This window comes from Pyxicephalus adspersus, chromosome 4 (assembly GCF_032062135.1).
Source record: "Pyxicephalus adspersus chromosome 4, UCB_Pads_2.0, whole genome shotgun sequence".
NCBI classification, from domain to species: Eukaryota; Metazoa; Chordata; class Amphibia; order Anura; family Pyxicephalidae; genus Pyxicephalus; species Pyxicephalus adspersus.
The window spans coordinates 96276310-96295181 of record NC_092861.1 but is presented as its reverse complement, the minus strand read 5'-3'; the positions used below and the strand labels follow the sequence as shown (position 1 = coordinate 96295181).

The window sequence follows — 18872 nt, the reverse complement described above, 5'->3', positions numbered from 1 at the left end:
GAGGTGTTTTAGAAAAATATATTACTATACATTATACCGAATTATCGCATTTTCAGTATTTTTCATTTATTTATGTGTTCTTGTTTAAGCTGATTTTTGTGTTTTTCCTTTAATTTTATTAAAAGTTTTCTTTTTTTTTTTTACATGATTGTGTGTTTCAAACATTTTTTATATTCATGATATGATCTAAACAGGATGAGAGAGATAGTGAACAATAGTCGGCCATGTCTGCATTTCTCCGTTTTCCAATTTCATAGTGCTGTAGTCTGCTCAGTAACAATGTAAACAGAACTTTTAATGACTAGCAGGGAGGGTGATTTTTTACTGACTGCTACTGGTCACTAATGCTTTTATTGCCCTTTTTTACTTCCAAATGACAAGCCACACACTAAAGGGAAACCCACTTTACTTGCAGTGCCTTTAGTTCAGCAAGCTGCACACTATGCATTTTGATTACATGCCGTCAAGGTATCCCCCACATTCTGAAATTTTTTTTTTTGAAAGTCACTTGCATGAACCAAGTCCAAAGAACAAGATACAGAATCAGCTTATATAAATCTACTAACTTATAGAAAGATCACCACTATTTTATATGTAGCAACATTGGGTGGATAAATCAAGGAAAGATGTCTCTTCAGCAATGTAGATTGTATCAAAGCAAAACATTTCTGGACAGATTTACTATCACAGCATAGAAGCACAGGAACTATTACAATACTGCAGGATGTATCTCCATGTAAAACCACAGCAATTATGAAGTGTGCTTCAGCTTTGTTAAAATCTTACATGAAGAGCCCTCGGAGATGTACTCAACCTACATGATTGTAAGGAAGGATCTTTTCAAAGAAAAATGTGTGAAAGGCTACCTGCTGAAACACAGCAATTCTAAGCTCTGAATTGCCGCTAGTGAATTACCTCCACATGAAATCACTATGTAGCCACAATAAGATAAAATTAATTACTGAACAGCTAGTGATCGGAAGTGTGCATTTACAGAAATGAAAGATTGCTGCTACGTTACTTTATTTAGGGTCAGTCCAGTCGATTAACTTTCTCAGTTGGATACTTTCTTCAGCTTATTCAAGTATGAACTCCACATATAAAGGGAAGATGATGGCAAGCTAACAATAGGACAGATGCTAAAATGGCACCAAGTTGGTAGAGATATATTTTAAACGGACAGAGAATATGTTAACCTTGATAAAGTCGTTTATCTACTATATAAAACACAAGACTATAGAAAGATTGGGGGAACTTGTACTAAGCAAATATCTAAATTGTATCCAACCTGACATTCCAATGGCTTTACAACCTATCAATCACAGACCTAGAAAAAGACAGTTGAGTACAAGTTTTAATAGCAGATTGCTTGCTGAAGGTCAATGGATGATGCCAAAAGATCGACAACTAGCATTTTGTGATGAATAGCACTGATTGTTTTTCTCAGTAACATATTTCTTTTATGCAGAAATATGCTAGTTACAGTCACTTTTTAGTTGGATAAAGTGTTAAAAATTAAAACTTCTGTTTTTTTTTTTTTTACAGCTTACCAAGGCAGATCAGCAAGAATATATTTTTATACTAAAATGGGGAAAGGCTAGAACTTAGATGAGCCTTTTTACTGCCATCTGTGTCTCCACTGGAAATCTACATTTACATATAAATTTATGATAACATTTCATAATATAAATGTGATTAAAATAATATTTGCATTTGTCTTCCTTATGAATGCATGTTTATATGTCTTTGGGGAACTGTGGGTGGCAGGAGGATCCTAAAGACTTGAACCTCCGCTGTGATCTTCACTAGATATCTAGTTCAGAGATCATGTATGTACTGCTGAATGGGGAAAAAGAAAGTAAATCAGGACACAACTCTTCAAAATGAGAAGCACATGGCTGTTTTCAATTCCAATCTGCATCTTCCTCTTTAACAACCCTCAGCCCCAAATCTCTCCAAGCAATAAATGCAAAGAGGCTCACTGGAAAAAATATTAGCATGATACCTTTAAAGATCACAGATCAGATTTTTTACAATAAACGAAAAGTCTTTATGTTACAGTAGTAGCTTTACAGAAATCCCTTAAAAGGCCTATACTTTATTAGCATCAATTGTTCCCATTTCAACTAAATCCAGAAGCTGGCAGGAATGAGTGTAGAACCAATACTTTCTAGATCAAACAAAAGTAGCTAATTACCAGTTATTCTGGCACAAACTATTATCACTGAAACACACAATGCAGCTAAATTCTCTCAATGCCAGTACTCAACAGCAACAAAGCTGAGATGATATTTCAGGGTCACAATCATAAATTCATTGCTTAGCTAGCCACCCATAATTATATACAAAAAGTAAAATAATTCCAGGATTCAAGAATGCTTCCATTTGAGTGCATTTCCCTTTTGTTTAGATGATTGCCTTTCATTTTACGGTTTTAAGTAGCCTAGTTTTTTGATTGCATAGTAATTAGACATACTAACTACTTGAATGAAAAATAAAAACACAATGCTATAAAAAATTTAAATTGTAAGCAATCAGAGCTACTGTCTCATGTATACAAGCGTCTCATTAGGAACTATTGCGAGCGAGAGAGAGAGAGACCGAGCGGGCGCAGAGAGACCGAGCGGGCGCAGAGAAAGAGAGAGAGCGAAAGAGACCGAGCGGGCGCAGAGAAAGAGAGAGAGCGAAAGAGAGAGAGAGCGAGAGAGATAGATTCAATTTTACACAGTAATTGACGCCAGGCTGCCTAATATGTTGAGACAAACATCTGTCCTAATTGCATTTATTCAAATAATATACCTGTATACCAACTTACATACAAAATTCAAAAAGGGAACCAACCTACAGTTCCTATCTCATATGCAACCCTCCGGGGTCTACCTGTACTGATGTCCCCACGGTTATAGTCAATCTGTTAAGGTTCCTTTTTTAACCAGTATCCAAAGTAACAGTAAAAAGAAATGTGTTACTTTGTAGGCTTTCTTACCCTTTAAAACAGGGGTCCCAAATCTACAGTCTGGCAGCCCTATTAATCCAGGCCAGCAAAACTGTCATGGCCTGACCTGTCAGTAATTTTTAAGAACCCAGCACATTTGAGATTGATAAGTTTAAACTAAGTCCTCTGCTAGCCTATCAGAATGCTTTTTAACAATAATGTGACTTGTTGATGTACATAAAGGGCTTTATCTGATTTTCCATTTTAGTTACTATGCCTGCTGGTCTAAAAGAAAATGGCTACCAAGGCCAGGAACCCTTTAGCTAGCCAGGGAACCCCTATTATGGTTTGAGTGACTATAACTGCTAGTCTACAAGAAAAATTACAATACAAAAAAATTTACCACTAATAACCAGTCCCTTAACTAAAAAGGAAATATTGTAAAATACTGCATAGAACAAATAAAACAAAAAAATCCAATTTTTCTTAAAAAATAAATGGTTTGCTTTGAGTAATGAATGCGGTTTTCACTTTACAAATTACACACTTTTTTTTTAAATACAATTATATATTTTTTTTTACGTAGTACACAGCTAAACAAAAAAAAAGAAGGGAAAAAAAAAAAAAAAACTTTTCACTTGCTAAGGATTTTTCAATATATCTAGGGTATTTCAGGTCTGCTGAATCAAGAAATGACATTGAATTAAGCTCTAGTTCTTGTGATACAGGAATCAGAATAGACAATTTTATCAACAAAGATTAACACCATATTATCAATCTTTTTTTTCACAGAAGTTTTGCATTTTATATATTAAATGTAGCATTATTTTCATGAAACTTTAATGTGCCTTATTTTTATTCATTTATTTTCTTTTTATAGAAATATGAGTTCAAGAAGTTGTTTAAATGACCCTTATGTATTTTGCTACATTTGTAGTAAAAATTCTCAACAAAAACAGAGAAGAAACATTACAGAATTTGTGAAACAAGCATATCTTGCATATTTTGGCATTAAACTGGGGGACCAAGACCAAGTATTGGGCTCCCAATAGGGTATGCAAAACTTGTGTAGAGTGTCTACGTCAATGGAAAAATGGAAAACTGAAAATTTAAAGTTTGATGTACCTATGGTATGGCGAGAACCCAACAATCATCATAAAGATTGTTATTTTGTGTTGTGGATGTAAAAGGTTTCAATCGTTACAAAAAAACAAAAAAAAAAAAAAGAAGTGGGAGTACCCTGATTTGGAATCAGCAAGATGACTTGTGCTGCATGGTGCTGATGTTCCCTTACCAGTGTTCAGTACACTCCCTGATATTCCTGTATGCGACAAGGGATATACAGGGTTTGGAGTGTAATCCAGGAGTTAGCAGTGACCTAAGTCTGTCAAAACAAGCATCTGAACTTTTAGTATGCAGGCTAAAAGAAAAGACCTGTCTGAGACCAGAAGTTAAAATAACGGTTTAAAGGACAAGAGAGGTAACACTCCTACCATATTTCAGTGAAGATGGAGACTTTGTGTACTGTTGTAACATACCTGGTCTACTAGCCCATTTAGGAGTACCAGAATACCGAGCAGAAGACTGGTAGCTTTTCATAGATAGTTCCACTCAAACTCTGAAAACTGTTTTACTGCATAATGGGAACTGATATGCATCAATTTCAACTGGTCACTCAACAAAACCTAAAGAATAATATGAAAATATCAAAATGGTCTTACAAAAGCTTTGCTATCATGAACACCAATGATCCATATGTGTTGATTTAAAAACGGTTAACTTCCTACTTGGACAGCAAAGTTGATACACAAAGTACCCATGTTTCATCTGCTTTGGGATAGCCGAGCAAAGCAGGATCACTGGAAAAAAGTGACATGGCCTGCAAAGAAAAACATGAAAAAAGGTCCAGCGAGCATCATCAAGAAAAAAATTATTCTCCCTCCACTACACAAAATTTTGATTAATGAAGCAATTTGTTAGAACTCTGAACAAGGATGGTGATTGCTTCAAATACAATTGTAGATTCTTCCCTGAATTGAGTAGGGAAAAAATAAATTCAGGAATCTTTGATGGACGCCAGATTCGGAAACTGATAAATGATTAAAATTTCACAAGTTAGATGACGGATAGTGAAGCTTCTGCCTGGCACAGCTATGTCATGGTTGTCCAGAACTTCTTGGATAACCATAAAGCACAAAATTATGAAGAACTGGTACAAAGCTTGATCTTAAAAACTTTAAAATTTGGGTGCTACTATGAGCATAGAGGTACACTATCTCCAAATCCATTTGCAAAAATTTCCAGAAGACCTTGAGGAACAGTGAGGAACAAGGGGAGAGGGGTTCTATCAAGATATAAAGGTGATGGAAGAAAGAAAGGTATCAGGGCAGATGGGATAGACACATGATGGCAGACTACTGCTTCCTTCAACATGATTGTCCTCAGCATAAAAGGAAATCATACAAGTTACAGTTTTAGAGTAACTAATTTTACAGTTTTTTAATGACTTCTTTGTGATTAGTTAGTTGACATTAAGTATTTCTAAAATGTATTTTGTATACGCAGGCAAAAACAGTTTAATTTGGATTAATTTTCATGTTTTATTGGTTTTCTATGAGGTTAATATTGGTCATTATTTCAAAAACTAAAGCCAATTTAGCAAAGCCAATACAATATTCCAAATCTGTATCAATCATAACCTAAAATGACTTTAATCTGTTTGGCAAAAAATGTATGTTGACCAGTGTTATATTTTTCTCCTTAAGACCTAAAAATAAGTATTTGGGTTTATTCGAGGCTGCAATTTCTGCCTTCAAATCAGGGCTTTTTGTCAAAGGATTTATGGTACAGACTGTATTCAATTTATAGAGGCTTGTTGATACTTTTCTTTTCTTTAAGCCTTACGCCAGTTCCAGACCAGTGTTCATTCAACCCAGAGTTGTTTTTAAGCCGAGTGGGAAGAAATTGTAGGTGGGTGGCAGTGCCTGTATTGTGACCCAGCTCATCAGTAACCGCACAAACAGCCAGGTGGTTACTGAAAAGAGCAAGATAGTGCGCCCAGCTAAAAGAGGCTGGGGAGAACACTGCAGTGCATTTGTGCAAAAAAACCAAGACGTTAAGAAATCTGCTGTATTTAACAAAAATACAAAACGCATGGATATCTTCTAACACTGATTTTTAAATCAAGACTTAATTTACAAAAGTCTAACAGCATCCAATGTTAAAATGGGCTTTCCTCCTTGCAGAAACTCCAAATTTATTTATTCATACATGGTTATTCAACCTAACCATAAATAAGATCTGTGTTCGCAATTTAACTGATCCGGTTGAGTCACAAATGGCTTAAAGACATGTATATTTTTTTTTTAAATAAAATCTTTCTTAGAAACAGTTTACAGCAGGCTCTGAAAAAATACAATAATGTTTCATATTATATTGTGGAGTGTAAATTTCTTTCAGCATGGCTATTTTGTTACCACAATCAGAGTTTTGGTTCCCACCTCAACTTGCAAAATTTGATATATCACACTCTCAGCTGGGGAAAAAAAAAAAAAAACACAGCAGCAATCTAACAATAGAGTCTACAAACATAAATATAGGTCTGCACTTACCCAGGATTAAAACAATCCACTCACACCAAGGAACAAACAATATAAATCTATTACACCATACCATTTCAGAAAGTCACTTCAAAGTTTTATTATACCTGGCTGTACTCAGTGGCAGTCAGATAATTAGCCATTCCTGAACTCACACAGCTGAGGGTTTTTCTTGCATATCATAGCATGTTTAAAAAAATACTTACAGTATACAAAATACTTTGCAGTATCCTGGAGACATTTGAGCCAGCAAGCATCCTCAAAGAAAGGTTTGTGAAGCAAGCACAGCTACACCACAGGCTCAGGTCTGCTATTTTTGCTAACTGGGGGATATGAATACAGTAAGTGAATTATTACACTCACCGTCTACTTTTCTTGACCTTAAAGTTATACCACTTTAGCATACAGTTTGTAGTCAAATATCTTTCCCTTTTATCACTTTCAAAATACTTCATCGGCTCATATTACTTCTGCACCAAACTCTCATTGATTGTCACTTGCCTTTCAAAAGTTTTGTTTCAGTCACAATAAATTTTTCTATTTGTTTAGATATATTGACTGATTGGGTTGAAACAAAACATATCAGTTACTAGTTGCTTTCCTACCTATTGCTACAGTGTCACAAATCATAAAAATGGTATATTTACTTAAAATAAATGTATAGTGTTTATCTATACCAGGGGTCGCAGAGCCCTAATTTTCAAATAATAACTCTTGTGCGCAGTAGAGTTTAAGTCCAAGTTTTTATTGTTGGTAGATCATTTTGACTAGTCATTTTAAAAGTAGCTCACAAACCCAAAAAAGTGTGGGCATCCCTGATCTATACAATGTAGTGTTGTGTAGTCATATTATAGTAAGTACAGAATCTGTGCTGGGCTTCATGGAAGAAGATTATATTAAATATGTATTATAAAAATAAATCCTGCTTGGTATAACTAACCACTGTACACCTTATATGCCGTAAATACCCCTTCTACACTAACATGCAGTCTATTAAAAATATATAAAAACAATGACTATGCAAAAAAGGCATAAGCATTTGATTATGTTTTTATCCTATATTGCTATATTTCACCATACAAATGGGATTAGTATCAGACCTTAAAGCGTATCTGTGCAGAAGGGGCATTTTCTTTCACTAAGGGGAAAGTGTGGAAGCGCAGTGAGATTGTCTCTTTTTTAACCGCCTTTAGTGTAGGCTTCGTCACCTGATCTTGCACCTGCGCAGTGCAAGATCGGGAAATGTGGCATGAAGAAGGAACAAGAAGACTGAAGATGGCGGTGCCAGGATAAAGAATAATTCCAGGGCGGCATAGGACCCGATTGAGGAAAGGTCCGGTTTGATCAAGGGATCTGCATGATTAAAAGTAAGTGTGATTTTATTGTTATTTTTCAGTTTAGTTCTGCTTTAATATGGATGCCAAAATGTGTGTTTTTGTTTACATTTACAAGTTTAGTGCAACATACAGTTTAAGCCCTTATTATCCAAATTGACCCAATGCTTATTTATCAAGGGCAGTAATTGATAAACATTCTACTCCTCATTAGAAAAAGAAAAACTGAAAAAATTCTAATATATGACTATGGGATATGTGACTGGGATTAGAGGTGTTTGCCCCACTGTACATGGCAAATGCAACTACAGTGGGACAATCACCACAAACACCCCTTCCTGAAATGCTCTATCAGGGTCTTGTTTACACAGAAACAGCTGGTACTGCATACACTTACAGTGAATATACATTATCGTAATTAAAATATAGCATTTGCTTACCTTGTTTAAAGCCAACATACTGCACTCTAGTATGCTGGTGACAGCCTGCATGCAGCATGTTAAAACAATAATAGCTGATTAGACAATGCATTATGATGTGCCACTTCTAAACTTGTCACATGTACTAATTTTTTAACTATAACTTCTCAACGTGCCAAAGCTCCCACTCAGTTGCCAACAATTTAGCACAATAATGTCGTAAAAACGGATAATGTATAAGGATAGGTGCGGCAATGTGGCAATCTTTCGCAGTACAAATCAATTATTGCCGCCCCATGTACATAACCAGTAATCAAAGAAGGGAAAAAATAAAGCTGGGATTTTTTTTGGCAATGTATACTTGTATTGTAATAGATTATCACAGGTACAATAATTGATATAGTATACAAAAATTACAGGTGGTCTTTTCCCATTGTGTAATCATGGGGGTAAGTAGACGGAATAGTTAAATATAATCCCCAGCCCAATAAGGGTGATGGTTGTGGTTACACATACATTACTCTACGTGTTTTGCCTGTTCCCCTTCCTCATGGGATCTATGGAGATGGATAAGATGGACAAGTTTCAGGTGATTTGACCAAAATGTGTACCAGGGATGTCATATAGATGAGTAATAGTATGATTTCAGTATAACATTTCTTGTTCAATGACAAAGTGTTAAGGGCTCTGTGCGTATGCATACTGAACACCAGCACCTCTGTTCTGCCATTATTATGCACAGAGCCCTTAACTCTTTGTCACTGAATAAGAAATAATATAAAGAAATTATACTATCACTCATCTTTTTGATATCCCTGGTAGACATTTTGGTCAAATCAACTAAAACCCGTAAATACTGATCACCATAGATCCCCTGAGGAAGCCGAACAGGCGAAACACGCCGGGCCAAGAGACGTTTAACCATTGCCATAACCCTTATTGGGCTATTTGTTTTACTATTCGGTCTACTTACCCCCATGATTACATAATGGGAATATACCACCTGTAATTCTTGTATACTCATCAATTATTGTGCCTGTGATAATCTATTACAACACAAGTATATATTCCCAAAAAAAAACAGCATTACCATTTTCTTTCCTTCTTTGATTACCAGGTAAGAACAGAGTCGATTCAGAGCAAGAAACTTGCTTGCACAAAAATTGCACTAGACAATATTTTGACTGCAGAAGGTTTCAGTGATCTCTTAACCCCCCTGACGGTCTGAATAATGATTATTTTTAAATGTAGAAGCAGTCCATTTAAAAATACTCATTTTAAATTTCCCCTCTACCACCCCCACAACCACCTCCCAGCCCTCCAGCCTAGGGCTTGCGAGCAGATGCTCCACTTTTTTTTAATTCCCTTTTTAAAAATTGGTACAAGTCCTATTTTAATTGGTTGGCAGGCACAAACATAAACCAAAATGTCAGGCTATTCTAAATTAGCAAAGCTCCAACATTTCACTTTACTCATACTGCCTATTGGCCTGTTACCATAATGAGCTGCCTCTGGCCAATAGGCATGTGCGAGAAGCAAAAGGTGGGTAGGTATGCTGTTTTACTATCAGGAAGCCCTTGGGCTTTGCCCTATTTGCATAGCAGGCATTCAAACCTGTATGGTGCATGGTGAATCCTATATAATCTGCATGCCCATTACAACAAATACATTAACACATTTTAAAAGCTTATCTGAAGAGCATCATCTTGCTCTCATTAGGGATTTACCCTAAAGTCTAAACATTTTTCATTGAAATACACTTATATACTACATAAAAATACCTTTTTCTTATCCCTCATGGAGCCTTTGCCTCGAACCATGATCTTACAACCAGTCTCTGCCTCCAGCTGCTTTGCAGTCAGTCCTCTGGGACCCAGAATACGCCCAACAAAATTGAACTGTAAAAAGAAAAACTGCTGTTAAAATATGTAGCAAGTATAACTGCAGCAAATTTACTAAGGCAATGGCTTCAAACCTAAACAGAAGAAAGATTTTTTTTTTTTATCCACCACCACAGAGTGCTGCCATTTTAAATTTCACACCTTCATAATAATAAAGCAGATCATCAAAGCAAAAGTATGGAAACTGAAGTCCATTATTAAAGCAAAATGTACGTAAAGATTATTTTGTGCCTAGAGTCGATGGGGTCAGTTACAAGCTTCCTGACACCCGAGCAGCAGGAAGGTGTTCCCCACTGCTGTCAATATGAGCTCAAGCTGCTTACTTTTTGTTTCTTATTTTTCCCTGTTTGTGAGATTTTCCACCACCTAATAGGTGTTCCAATGCTTCTCACTCTATCAAAAGAAAAAGTATTGGCTATAATAACGCTTAGGGGGTGGGGGGTTCAAAGCCCTAATATAAATGATGTTGTTTACTAACAGACAAAATTAGGTTAAACTAGGTAGAAAACAAAAACTTTAGAATAGTATTAAAATTAGAAATGTCAAAATGGTTCCAGCAGATTACCAAGACTAGCTTTTCACAAATGTCAACAGTTTTGTAGGCACATTATTTACCACTTATGATAACATGCGTTTTGTCTTGGTACAAGATTTGGTTATTTTTGTTATAAAAGAACTTAATAGCAGAAAGGGTTAGATATCTCAACATCTAACAGACAAAGACGATGACAATTTTATGATTTTTTAAAAGGCCAAGCTATCCGAAAAAGATATTCTACCAAAATGACTTAGCTGCAAAAGAATAGGCACGGAACACCACATGTACCAGCCAAATGACCAAGGAACAATAGACCACATGCATCCAGTGAACATCAACTCCAAACATAACACTGCTCAATGCCCTTTAACAACTATGCCCATAAATCTAGCAAGTAAGGGACTAAATATGATATATTTCCTCCACTTAAAAGCAACTAACATGAAAAATGTTTCAAGCTATTTATAATTATCTTTTGTCTAACAAATGGTAATTTTCATAGCTTCAACAAAGAGAAAAAGACAGTGACAATGGGGCAACCATTACATGACATTTATTAAAAATTAAAATGCATAATCCCCCCCCATCCCCCCAAAAAATGTAATATATTGCATCGTACTACTACTGTACTACTTTACCATGCCTTCAACTCCATGACATGGATGGGAAAAATGTAGTGCACAGAGCTGAGAATGTGGCTTGAGACTACACTGTGGAATGGAAACTTACAAAATACATAGCACAGATGTTCCTTGCTTAAAAACCAGGTTGTGTTCCTGCAACCTAGTCATTAGGTGAATTCATTGTTCAGCGAGGACGACAGGATAGACCCGTTGTGCTGTGCCTGTCAGTAACAGGTTCACTGACAGTCTGCAGACCAGGGATCTCGGAGGATCACAAAGGAAGACAGAGAGAACAGAAGCCCAAAGAGGAGATGCCACATGGATGTACACTGTACAGCTTTGTACAGTATACTCTGAGGAATCTATTGTAAGTGTGGGTGATTGGTAAACAGCTACATAGAAAAGTGAGGACTGCCTAATAGAATATCAAACATATTAAACACAAGGTAACTAAAATATCAAACATAATAAACACAAGGTAAGCCTAGCCAGCGAGTGTGATGGCCGTGTAGTCCTGGAGCTCTGCAGACGCTGGCCACGATCCACAGCTTCTCGGGCACATACTCACCCATCCATGGGCAAACAGAGGAAGGCTAGGTGGGGAGGGTCTCTCCCTAACCCAGCATCGCATCCGACAACGGCGCAGCCCTCTATACAGGATTACATAGGCGATTCCTCACCGGCGTCCTCTGTGGCCTCCAAGATGGCGGCGACTCCCTCCCCGCACACGTGGCAGCGGGGAGAGAGAGAACAGATTCTTACTCCGGATGACGGGGACTTGCAGCAGACCATCCATCCCACCGCTAGAAGGGAGTCAGTGTCCTCTTCCTCCCACGATTCAGGGACACCTTCGCCTGAGCCGGTGAGTCCTGCAGCATGTACAGAGGGATATACTCCCCTGGAGCCTCCCCTCAGGGAGATGACATTCAGCTGGCAACAGCATTGGGTTTATCCACAGGGGAGGGAATGCATGCAGCTCCTCGGAAGGGGGTCACCTCATACGCCTAGGGCATATCCCCCCAATGGGGTCCAGGGAGATCTTGGCCCCGGACTCCCCCACAAGGGCTCCAGATCCCATAGATAGCTCTTTGACCGCCCCTGGGAATCGGGGGATGGGTGATAGAGCCATAGGGCATAAGGCCTTATCAAGCCCAACTGTGCAGAGAGAGGGGGGATTTTCTTCACGGGAGGTATGCCCCAACCCCCCTTGGCATCAGTACGTACAGTTCCTACCAACTAAAGAGGATTTCCAGAAATTAGATGTACAGGCAACCTGTCGTACTGAAATAGGGGCCTTGCGTGCTGATTTACAGTCTCTAGCTGGCAGAGTAGATCTAGATGAAAATGTGCATCAAGCCAAAGAGGATATTACAGTACTCTCACATAAAGCTGAGGAAAGTGATCAGAAAATATGGGAGCTCCAACGTTTGATAGAGGACTTGGATAACAAATCCCGTCGGAATATTATTAGAGTGCAGGGTCTTCCTGAGGCGACCCGAGACTGTGACCTTAAACCAGTGCTGCAAGCTTTCTTTACACGGGTCCTGGGGCGCCCGACCCCCCGAGAAGTTCAAATTCATAGAGCCTTTGGAACCTCCAAAGCAGCCGGGGACTGCAACCAGACCAAGGGATGGTATTTGCCAACTGGTAGACACAGATCTGAAGGATGAAATCATGGCCACAGCTAGAAATATGCGCAACCTTGAATTTGATGGGGCCCCACACCAGCTCTATCAGGACTTATCATGGCATACACTACAACAACGCCGCCTCCTCCAACCATTATTGGCAGTTCTTAGAGATGGTCGTATCCCATATAGATGGGGATTCCCCTTTAGTCTCTCGGCACGACATGAGGGGAGAACTGTTACTTTAAGGTCCCCAGAGGACTTGACTTCCTTCTGTAGAGACCTAGGGATAACCCGCCCGAAATTACCAGGACCAGGCCCTCATTTGCCAAAGCCCTCATTTGCTTTGCACTGTAATTTCACTCACAATGACTAGATATATATTTGCTATTCTCCTACGGTGTTTGCTCATACACCGATCCTTGGTTCTAAATGACCCTGTTGATGTTATCTCAGCTATCTTGCTTCACACCTTTGTGTATATAGCATACGTGGCCTAATTGGTGAAATGCCCGAGAATGGTGCGGCCCTCGGGGGGCTTGGGACAGCCTCCAGCGGCTGCTGGGGGGGGGGGTCCCGGGTTCGCCCAAGTGGCTTGACACTGATGGTGGCTGGCGTTGGTCGACTCTATGGTGATAGTTATGTGGACTGTTGGTTCGCGTCCTCTGACCCTCTGGGTCCATAGTCCCTCTGGGAGGGATTGCTCATCTGCCCAGCGAATTTGTTCCCTGCTCCCATTTTGTAGGAGGCAGGGACCGGCGGATGTCAATTCCTTCCTGGTCGCCGATAGGCGAGTGTTAACTTACTGGTTTACATTTTGCCTCTGGTCTTTTGTTTTCTATCTTGTTATTATAGGGTTATATGTTGACCCCCTATCCCCCTCCCCCTTTCCGAAGCAAAAACTAGCACTAAGGGAGTTCAAACGTTTGTCCCCAGATGTTATCTTCCTGCAGGAGACCCACTTTGATAATTCGGGCACACCTAATTTTGCCTCCGGACTTTATCCCCAGTCGTATCTAGCTAATTCTCCGTGCAAGAAAAAGGCCGGAGTTGCGGTCCTCCTGAAAGACTCCCTCAAATTTACATTATCTGGTTCTATAATTGATGCAGAGGGGAGATACATCATCTTGAATAGAACTGTACAAGGGGTGTCTGTCACCCTATGCAACGTATATGCCCCTAACACTGGTCAGACTCAATTTCTCAGCAAAGTTTTGTCCCGTCTTAAAAAACTTGACCACACCTATTTGATAGTGGGGGTTGACTTCAATATTGTTTTCTCCCCCACCCGAGATAGACATACCTTATTCCATTCCCAGCCCTCAGCGCAGGTGTCCAGACAGTCCAGGGTGTTCAGACTGACCAGGAGGTACCAGCTCTACGATAATTGGCGGATCCATCACCCCTCTGGGAGACAGTATTCCTTCTACTCCCCCCCACACTGTACTCATACCCGTATAGGATTATCTTTTTACTAACCTTCCTCTCCTGAGGAAAAGTATCTCCCCAGAGACACATCCAATCACCAAGTCCTTCCTAACCGCAAATTTAAAAACTTTTTTCAGGGAAAATGAAGGCTCTGTCGGCTATACATCTACACTTTGGGAAGCACACAAAGCAGTATTCAGGGGATATTGTATAGCCCTGGGCTCCAGACTTAGGCGGGACTCTAACTTACAACGTTCAATTGCCACACAGGCCTTAAAATCGGTTGAGGCAAAATATACAACAAAGCCGTCCTTGGGCCTCCTGAGGGAAATAACCACCCTTAGGTCTAAGCTGCCAGCCCTGGAGTTGAGGAAGGTTAGTTGGATGATGCAGCGAACCCGTCAACAATACTACTATAAGGGTAACAAAGCAGATTCGCTGCTGGCCTGCAAGCTGCAGGATATGCAGCTACATTCCTCTCTGGGGGCAGTTAGGGTTCAGAGCGGGATGGTGCGATATGATCCCTCCCATATTGCCTCTTGTTTTGAAGCCTATTATTCACACCTATACCAAACGGTTCACTGAGCCCAAGCTCCTCTGGGTAGATCTCTGAGGCCTAACATTGATTCATATCTAGCACGAGTGGTCCTTCCTAGGACTGAGCCCGAATACCTGGAGCAACTTAATAACCCCATTACAGAAGAGGAACCTCCAAAAATCATTACTCAATTGCCATCATCTAAGGCTCCAGGCCCTGATGGCTTGCCCTATCTGTATTACAAAACATTTTTGCCGGAGCTCTCCTTTATATCTCCTAAAACTATTCAATGATTTTTTTAAAAGGCAAGCCGATTCCCCCCTCTATGTTGGCGTCTCATATTACGGTGATACCGAAACCGGGCAAGGACTCATTAGACTGTTCCAATTATAGACCGATAGCTCTTTAAAATTCTGACCTAAAAATCTTTACGAAAATTCTAGCCTCTAGATTGTCCAAGTTCCTTTTCTCATCCATGGGGACCAGACGGGCTTCATCCCATTTAGACAAGCGGGTGATACCAGGAGGGTGATTAACATTATTGATATTATTAATAAACGGAAATCCCCGTCCTTGATACTTAGTCTAGATGCCGAAAAGACATTTGATCGCCTCAGTTGGCCTTTTCTCTTTTCCACTCTGAACAAAATGGGCTTTACGGGCCCCTTTGTTAAGGCGATTGAGTCCTTGTACACGGCCCCATCGGCCTCGGTCAAGCTGCCCCATGCTTCCTCCCCTCTATTCACGATTAAAAATGGGACGAGGCAGGGTTGCCCTTTGTCGCCCCTGCTCTTCGCCTTATGTATAGAGCCCTTGGAGGCCTGCATCCGCTCCAATCCAAACATACACGGGATTCCAGTGAAAGGGAAGGAATACAAGCTCTCCTATGCCGATGATATCCTACTGACTTTGTCCCAACCGGTTACCTCTCTCCCCAACTTATGGAAAGAGCTACAGATATATGGTGAAGTCGCAGGATTTAAGGTTAATTCCTCCAAAACGGAGGCTTTGCCTCTTCATATTCCCCCGCTGGAGCTGCAGGCCCTGAGGGACTCTTTCGCCTTTATCTGGCAAGAGCGCTCCCTCTGCTACCTAGGGACACACATAACCTCCGCATACTCCCAATTGTATTCTCACAACTTTCCCCCATTACTCCGGGAGGTGAACAATTTTTTGTGTAAGTGGAGGAATCACCCTCTGTCGCTACTGGGTAGGATAGCTTTGGCTAAAATGATGCTCCTCCCTAAACTGCTATATTTGAGACATTATCAGTTAGAGTACCGCCCCAAGTACTGAAAAGAGTCCAAACTGATTTTCTTCGTTTTATATGGGCTTATAAAAGACACAGAGTGGCTAGGCGTATTGTTTGTGCACCCAGGGGGAGTGGAGGACTGGGGGCTCCGGATATCCACAAGTATTATCTGGCGGCCCATTTGTGACACCTTTTGCTGTGGACCCCCCCCCGTCCCCCTAGTGTTTGTGTAGAACTGGAGAAGGAATGGATAGCCCCTATACACCCCAATGTTATGTTGTGGCGTTCCTCCTTACTATTGGCAGAGTCCGATTTAAAGGCGCCTATAGCATTCACGAGGAATATGTGGGGGGCTTGCAAAACTAAGTATAGTCTGGCATCTCCTGCCTCGAGGTTAACCTCCATAATCTTCAAGCCACAAATACCCAATAGCCTATCAGGTTCAATGGCTGGCCCCTGAAAGGACAGAGGTTTATACCAAGTTAGGCATATCCTACATCCAATTGAGCAAGGGCTGCTTTCCTTTGCTGAACTGGGTGACAGAGTTGAACTGCCTCATACCTCTTTTTATGCCTACCTACAGATAAGGCATTATATCTTATCGCTACAACCCCCAGCCACCTTCCAGGCCCCTCAATGCATTTGAGAGACTGTGCATGAATGGTCCCCGCACCAAAGGAACAATCTCCTCCATTTACCGCCTTCTGCATGCTTCAACACAGGGAAGTTCACATAAATTTAGTTATATGCTCAAATGGGAGGAAGTTCTCGGTCGGTCTTTATCCCCTGAAGAATGGCTTGATATCTGGGAGGCAGCACATAGAAGCTCTATCTGCACACTGTATAAAGAAAATTTGTACAAAATTGTGCTCAGATGGTATCACACACCGGCGGTGCTTCACCGTCTGTTTCCTAATGTAGACCCCATGTGTTGGAGGTGTGGAACCCACCGTACAATAGAACACATTCTGGTTTTGTCCCCTCATTCAGCAATATTGGTCACGAGTTAACGATTTAATATCAGCGGTGACCCAGCAACATATGACATTAGACCCTCTTTCCGATCTCCTAGGACACCTTCCCTTAACCCTGCCAAAAGTGTCCCGTAAACTGGTATCCATATTCTGGTTGCAGCGTGCACACTGATCTCCTCCAGATGGAAGACAGTGTTGCCTCCCTCCTTGGAAAATCTATACGCGCGGATCCAAGAGATCCGCCTTTTGGAGTATCTTACGGCATTCCTCAGAGACACGATGGCCAAATTTGAGATGGTTTGGGAGGCATGGGACCATTACTATGCTAATCTGGCCGGTTGATCCCCACCTGGCTCTTAATGGAAAATGTTATATAGCCCAAATTTTATCTGTCTCACCCTTACACCTTAGGATGTTTAAAAGCTATGCTATGTGCAAAAATTAATGTATGTTATCTTTGAATCTGGAATATGTTTTGATGCATTCCTATAGTGTTACCTCCCCTTGTGTTTCTCCCCTTTTTTCTTTCTGTACCCTGTTGAAAAAATTCTCAAAAATACAATTTCAAAAAAAAAAATAAAAAAAAAAACAATAAATAAATAAATAAATAAAGGGAAAAAAAAGGTTTGCAAATGACAGACAGATGCAGACAGTGACATAGGAGGAGAGGACCTTGCCCCGAAGAGCTTACAATCAACGTAGAAAGGTGGGGAAATATCACACAATAGAAGGAGAGATATGGAGTGGTGGGAAGTAGTGAGGGTTTAAGAGACAGAAAAAGACGGGGTATTGAGTGCATTTAAAATCTGCAAAAAGTAGAAGAAACTGAACTGGACGAGGAAGACCATTCTAGAAAGTCAGGGGAGCTCTAGAAAAGTATTGGGAGCAATGCGTGTGATTAGGTTAGGACAGGGGAAGTCATTAGGTGATTAGAGGAGCAAAGAGACCGGCTAGGGGTGTATTTTGCTACCAGGTCAGAAAGTGGGACTGTGGAGGGATTTGAAGGCAAAGCACAGGAGCTTAAATTTGATTCTAAGATGAAGTGGAAGCCACACTACAAAGAGATGCAGCAGAAGAGGAGTGGTGGAAAGGATGGATAAGTAGGGTCAGATTCTGCACATATTTGCACCTTGCTTGGTATTTGAAAGCCACAAAGTCTGCCCATTTCTTACTTTTGCCATATATATTAAAAATAGTTAAATTTTCGTAAGCATGTGTAATGATTTATAAGGAGAAGAACAACCTGTATAAAAAAAGGATTGACTGCGGAAATACAAAATGAAGAAAATAAAGCATTTGAAAACAGGGCTCTGTAATACCATATGTAATCATGGGTGATGCTGCAGTACATGGCAAATTCCACTGAAGAAATAAAACCGGCTCATACAGAAGGATCCATTGCATTTACACAGCAATTGCAAAGCTTAATCTGTCTTGAACAATAGCTAAAACCCTGACTATGCTTCTGTTGCTAATGTGAATAATGTAGATTTAAAGGATTTAGGCAGTTTGTCTAATCTCAGCTGCTTTTTTGTTAAATGTTTTTTTTTTTTTTTTTTTTTTTTTTGTACAGAGTGAACAGTGTTGCTGTCAGAATACTGCTCAGAATTCTATGAGCATTGCCCTTCATATATCACCTGACCTGTTCATTTGTGTTCTTCCTTTACAGTGCACTGTAGGTTTTTATACTTTTTTTTTTTTTT

The 18872-nt window shown here is 39.9% G+C and overlaps 1 protein-coding gene across 9 annotated transcripts in view; it reads right to left on the bottom strand.

Moving 5' to 3' along the window:
- The window catches only part of QKI (QKI, KH domain containing RNA binding), a 126406-nt gene that overhangs the window by 53548 nt on the left and 53986 nt on the right, over window positions 1-18872 (bottom strand). For 5 of the 9 annotated variants that reach the window (XR_011920395.1, XM_072409064.1, XM_072409065.1 and 2 more), the window contains 2 exons: window positions 10069-10185; window positions 8309-8353 (listed from right to left, as the gene is read on the bottom strand). Coding sequence is in view for 6 of the 9 variants with exons in the window: in XM_072409064.1 (XP_072265165.1) it covers window positions 8309-8353; window positions 10069-10185 (162 nt within the window). In the remaining 3 variants the exon portion in view is untranslated. The remainder of the gene's footprint in view (window positions 1-8308; window positions 8354-10068; window positions 10186-18872) is intronic. The other 4 variants (XR_011920397.1, XR_011920396.1, XM_072409066.1 and 1 more) reach the window with 1 other exon arrangement.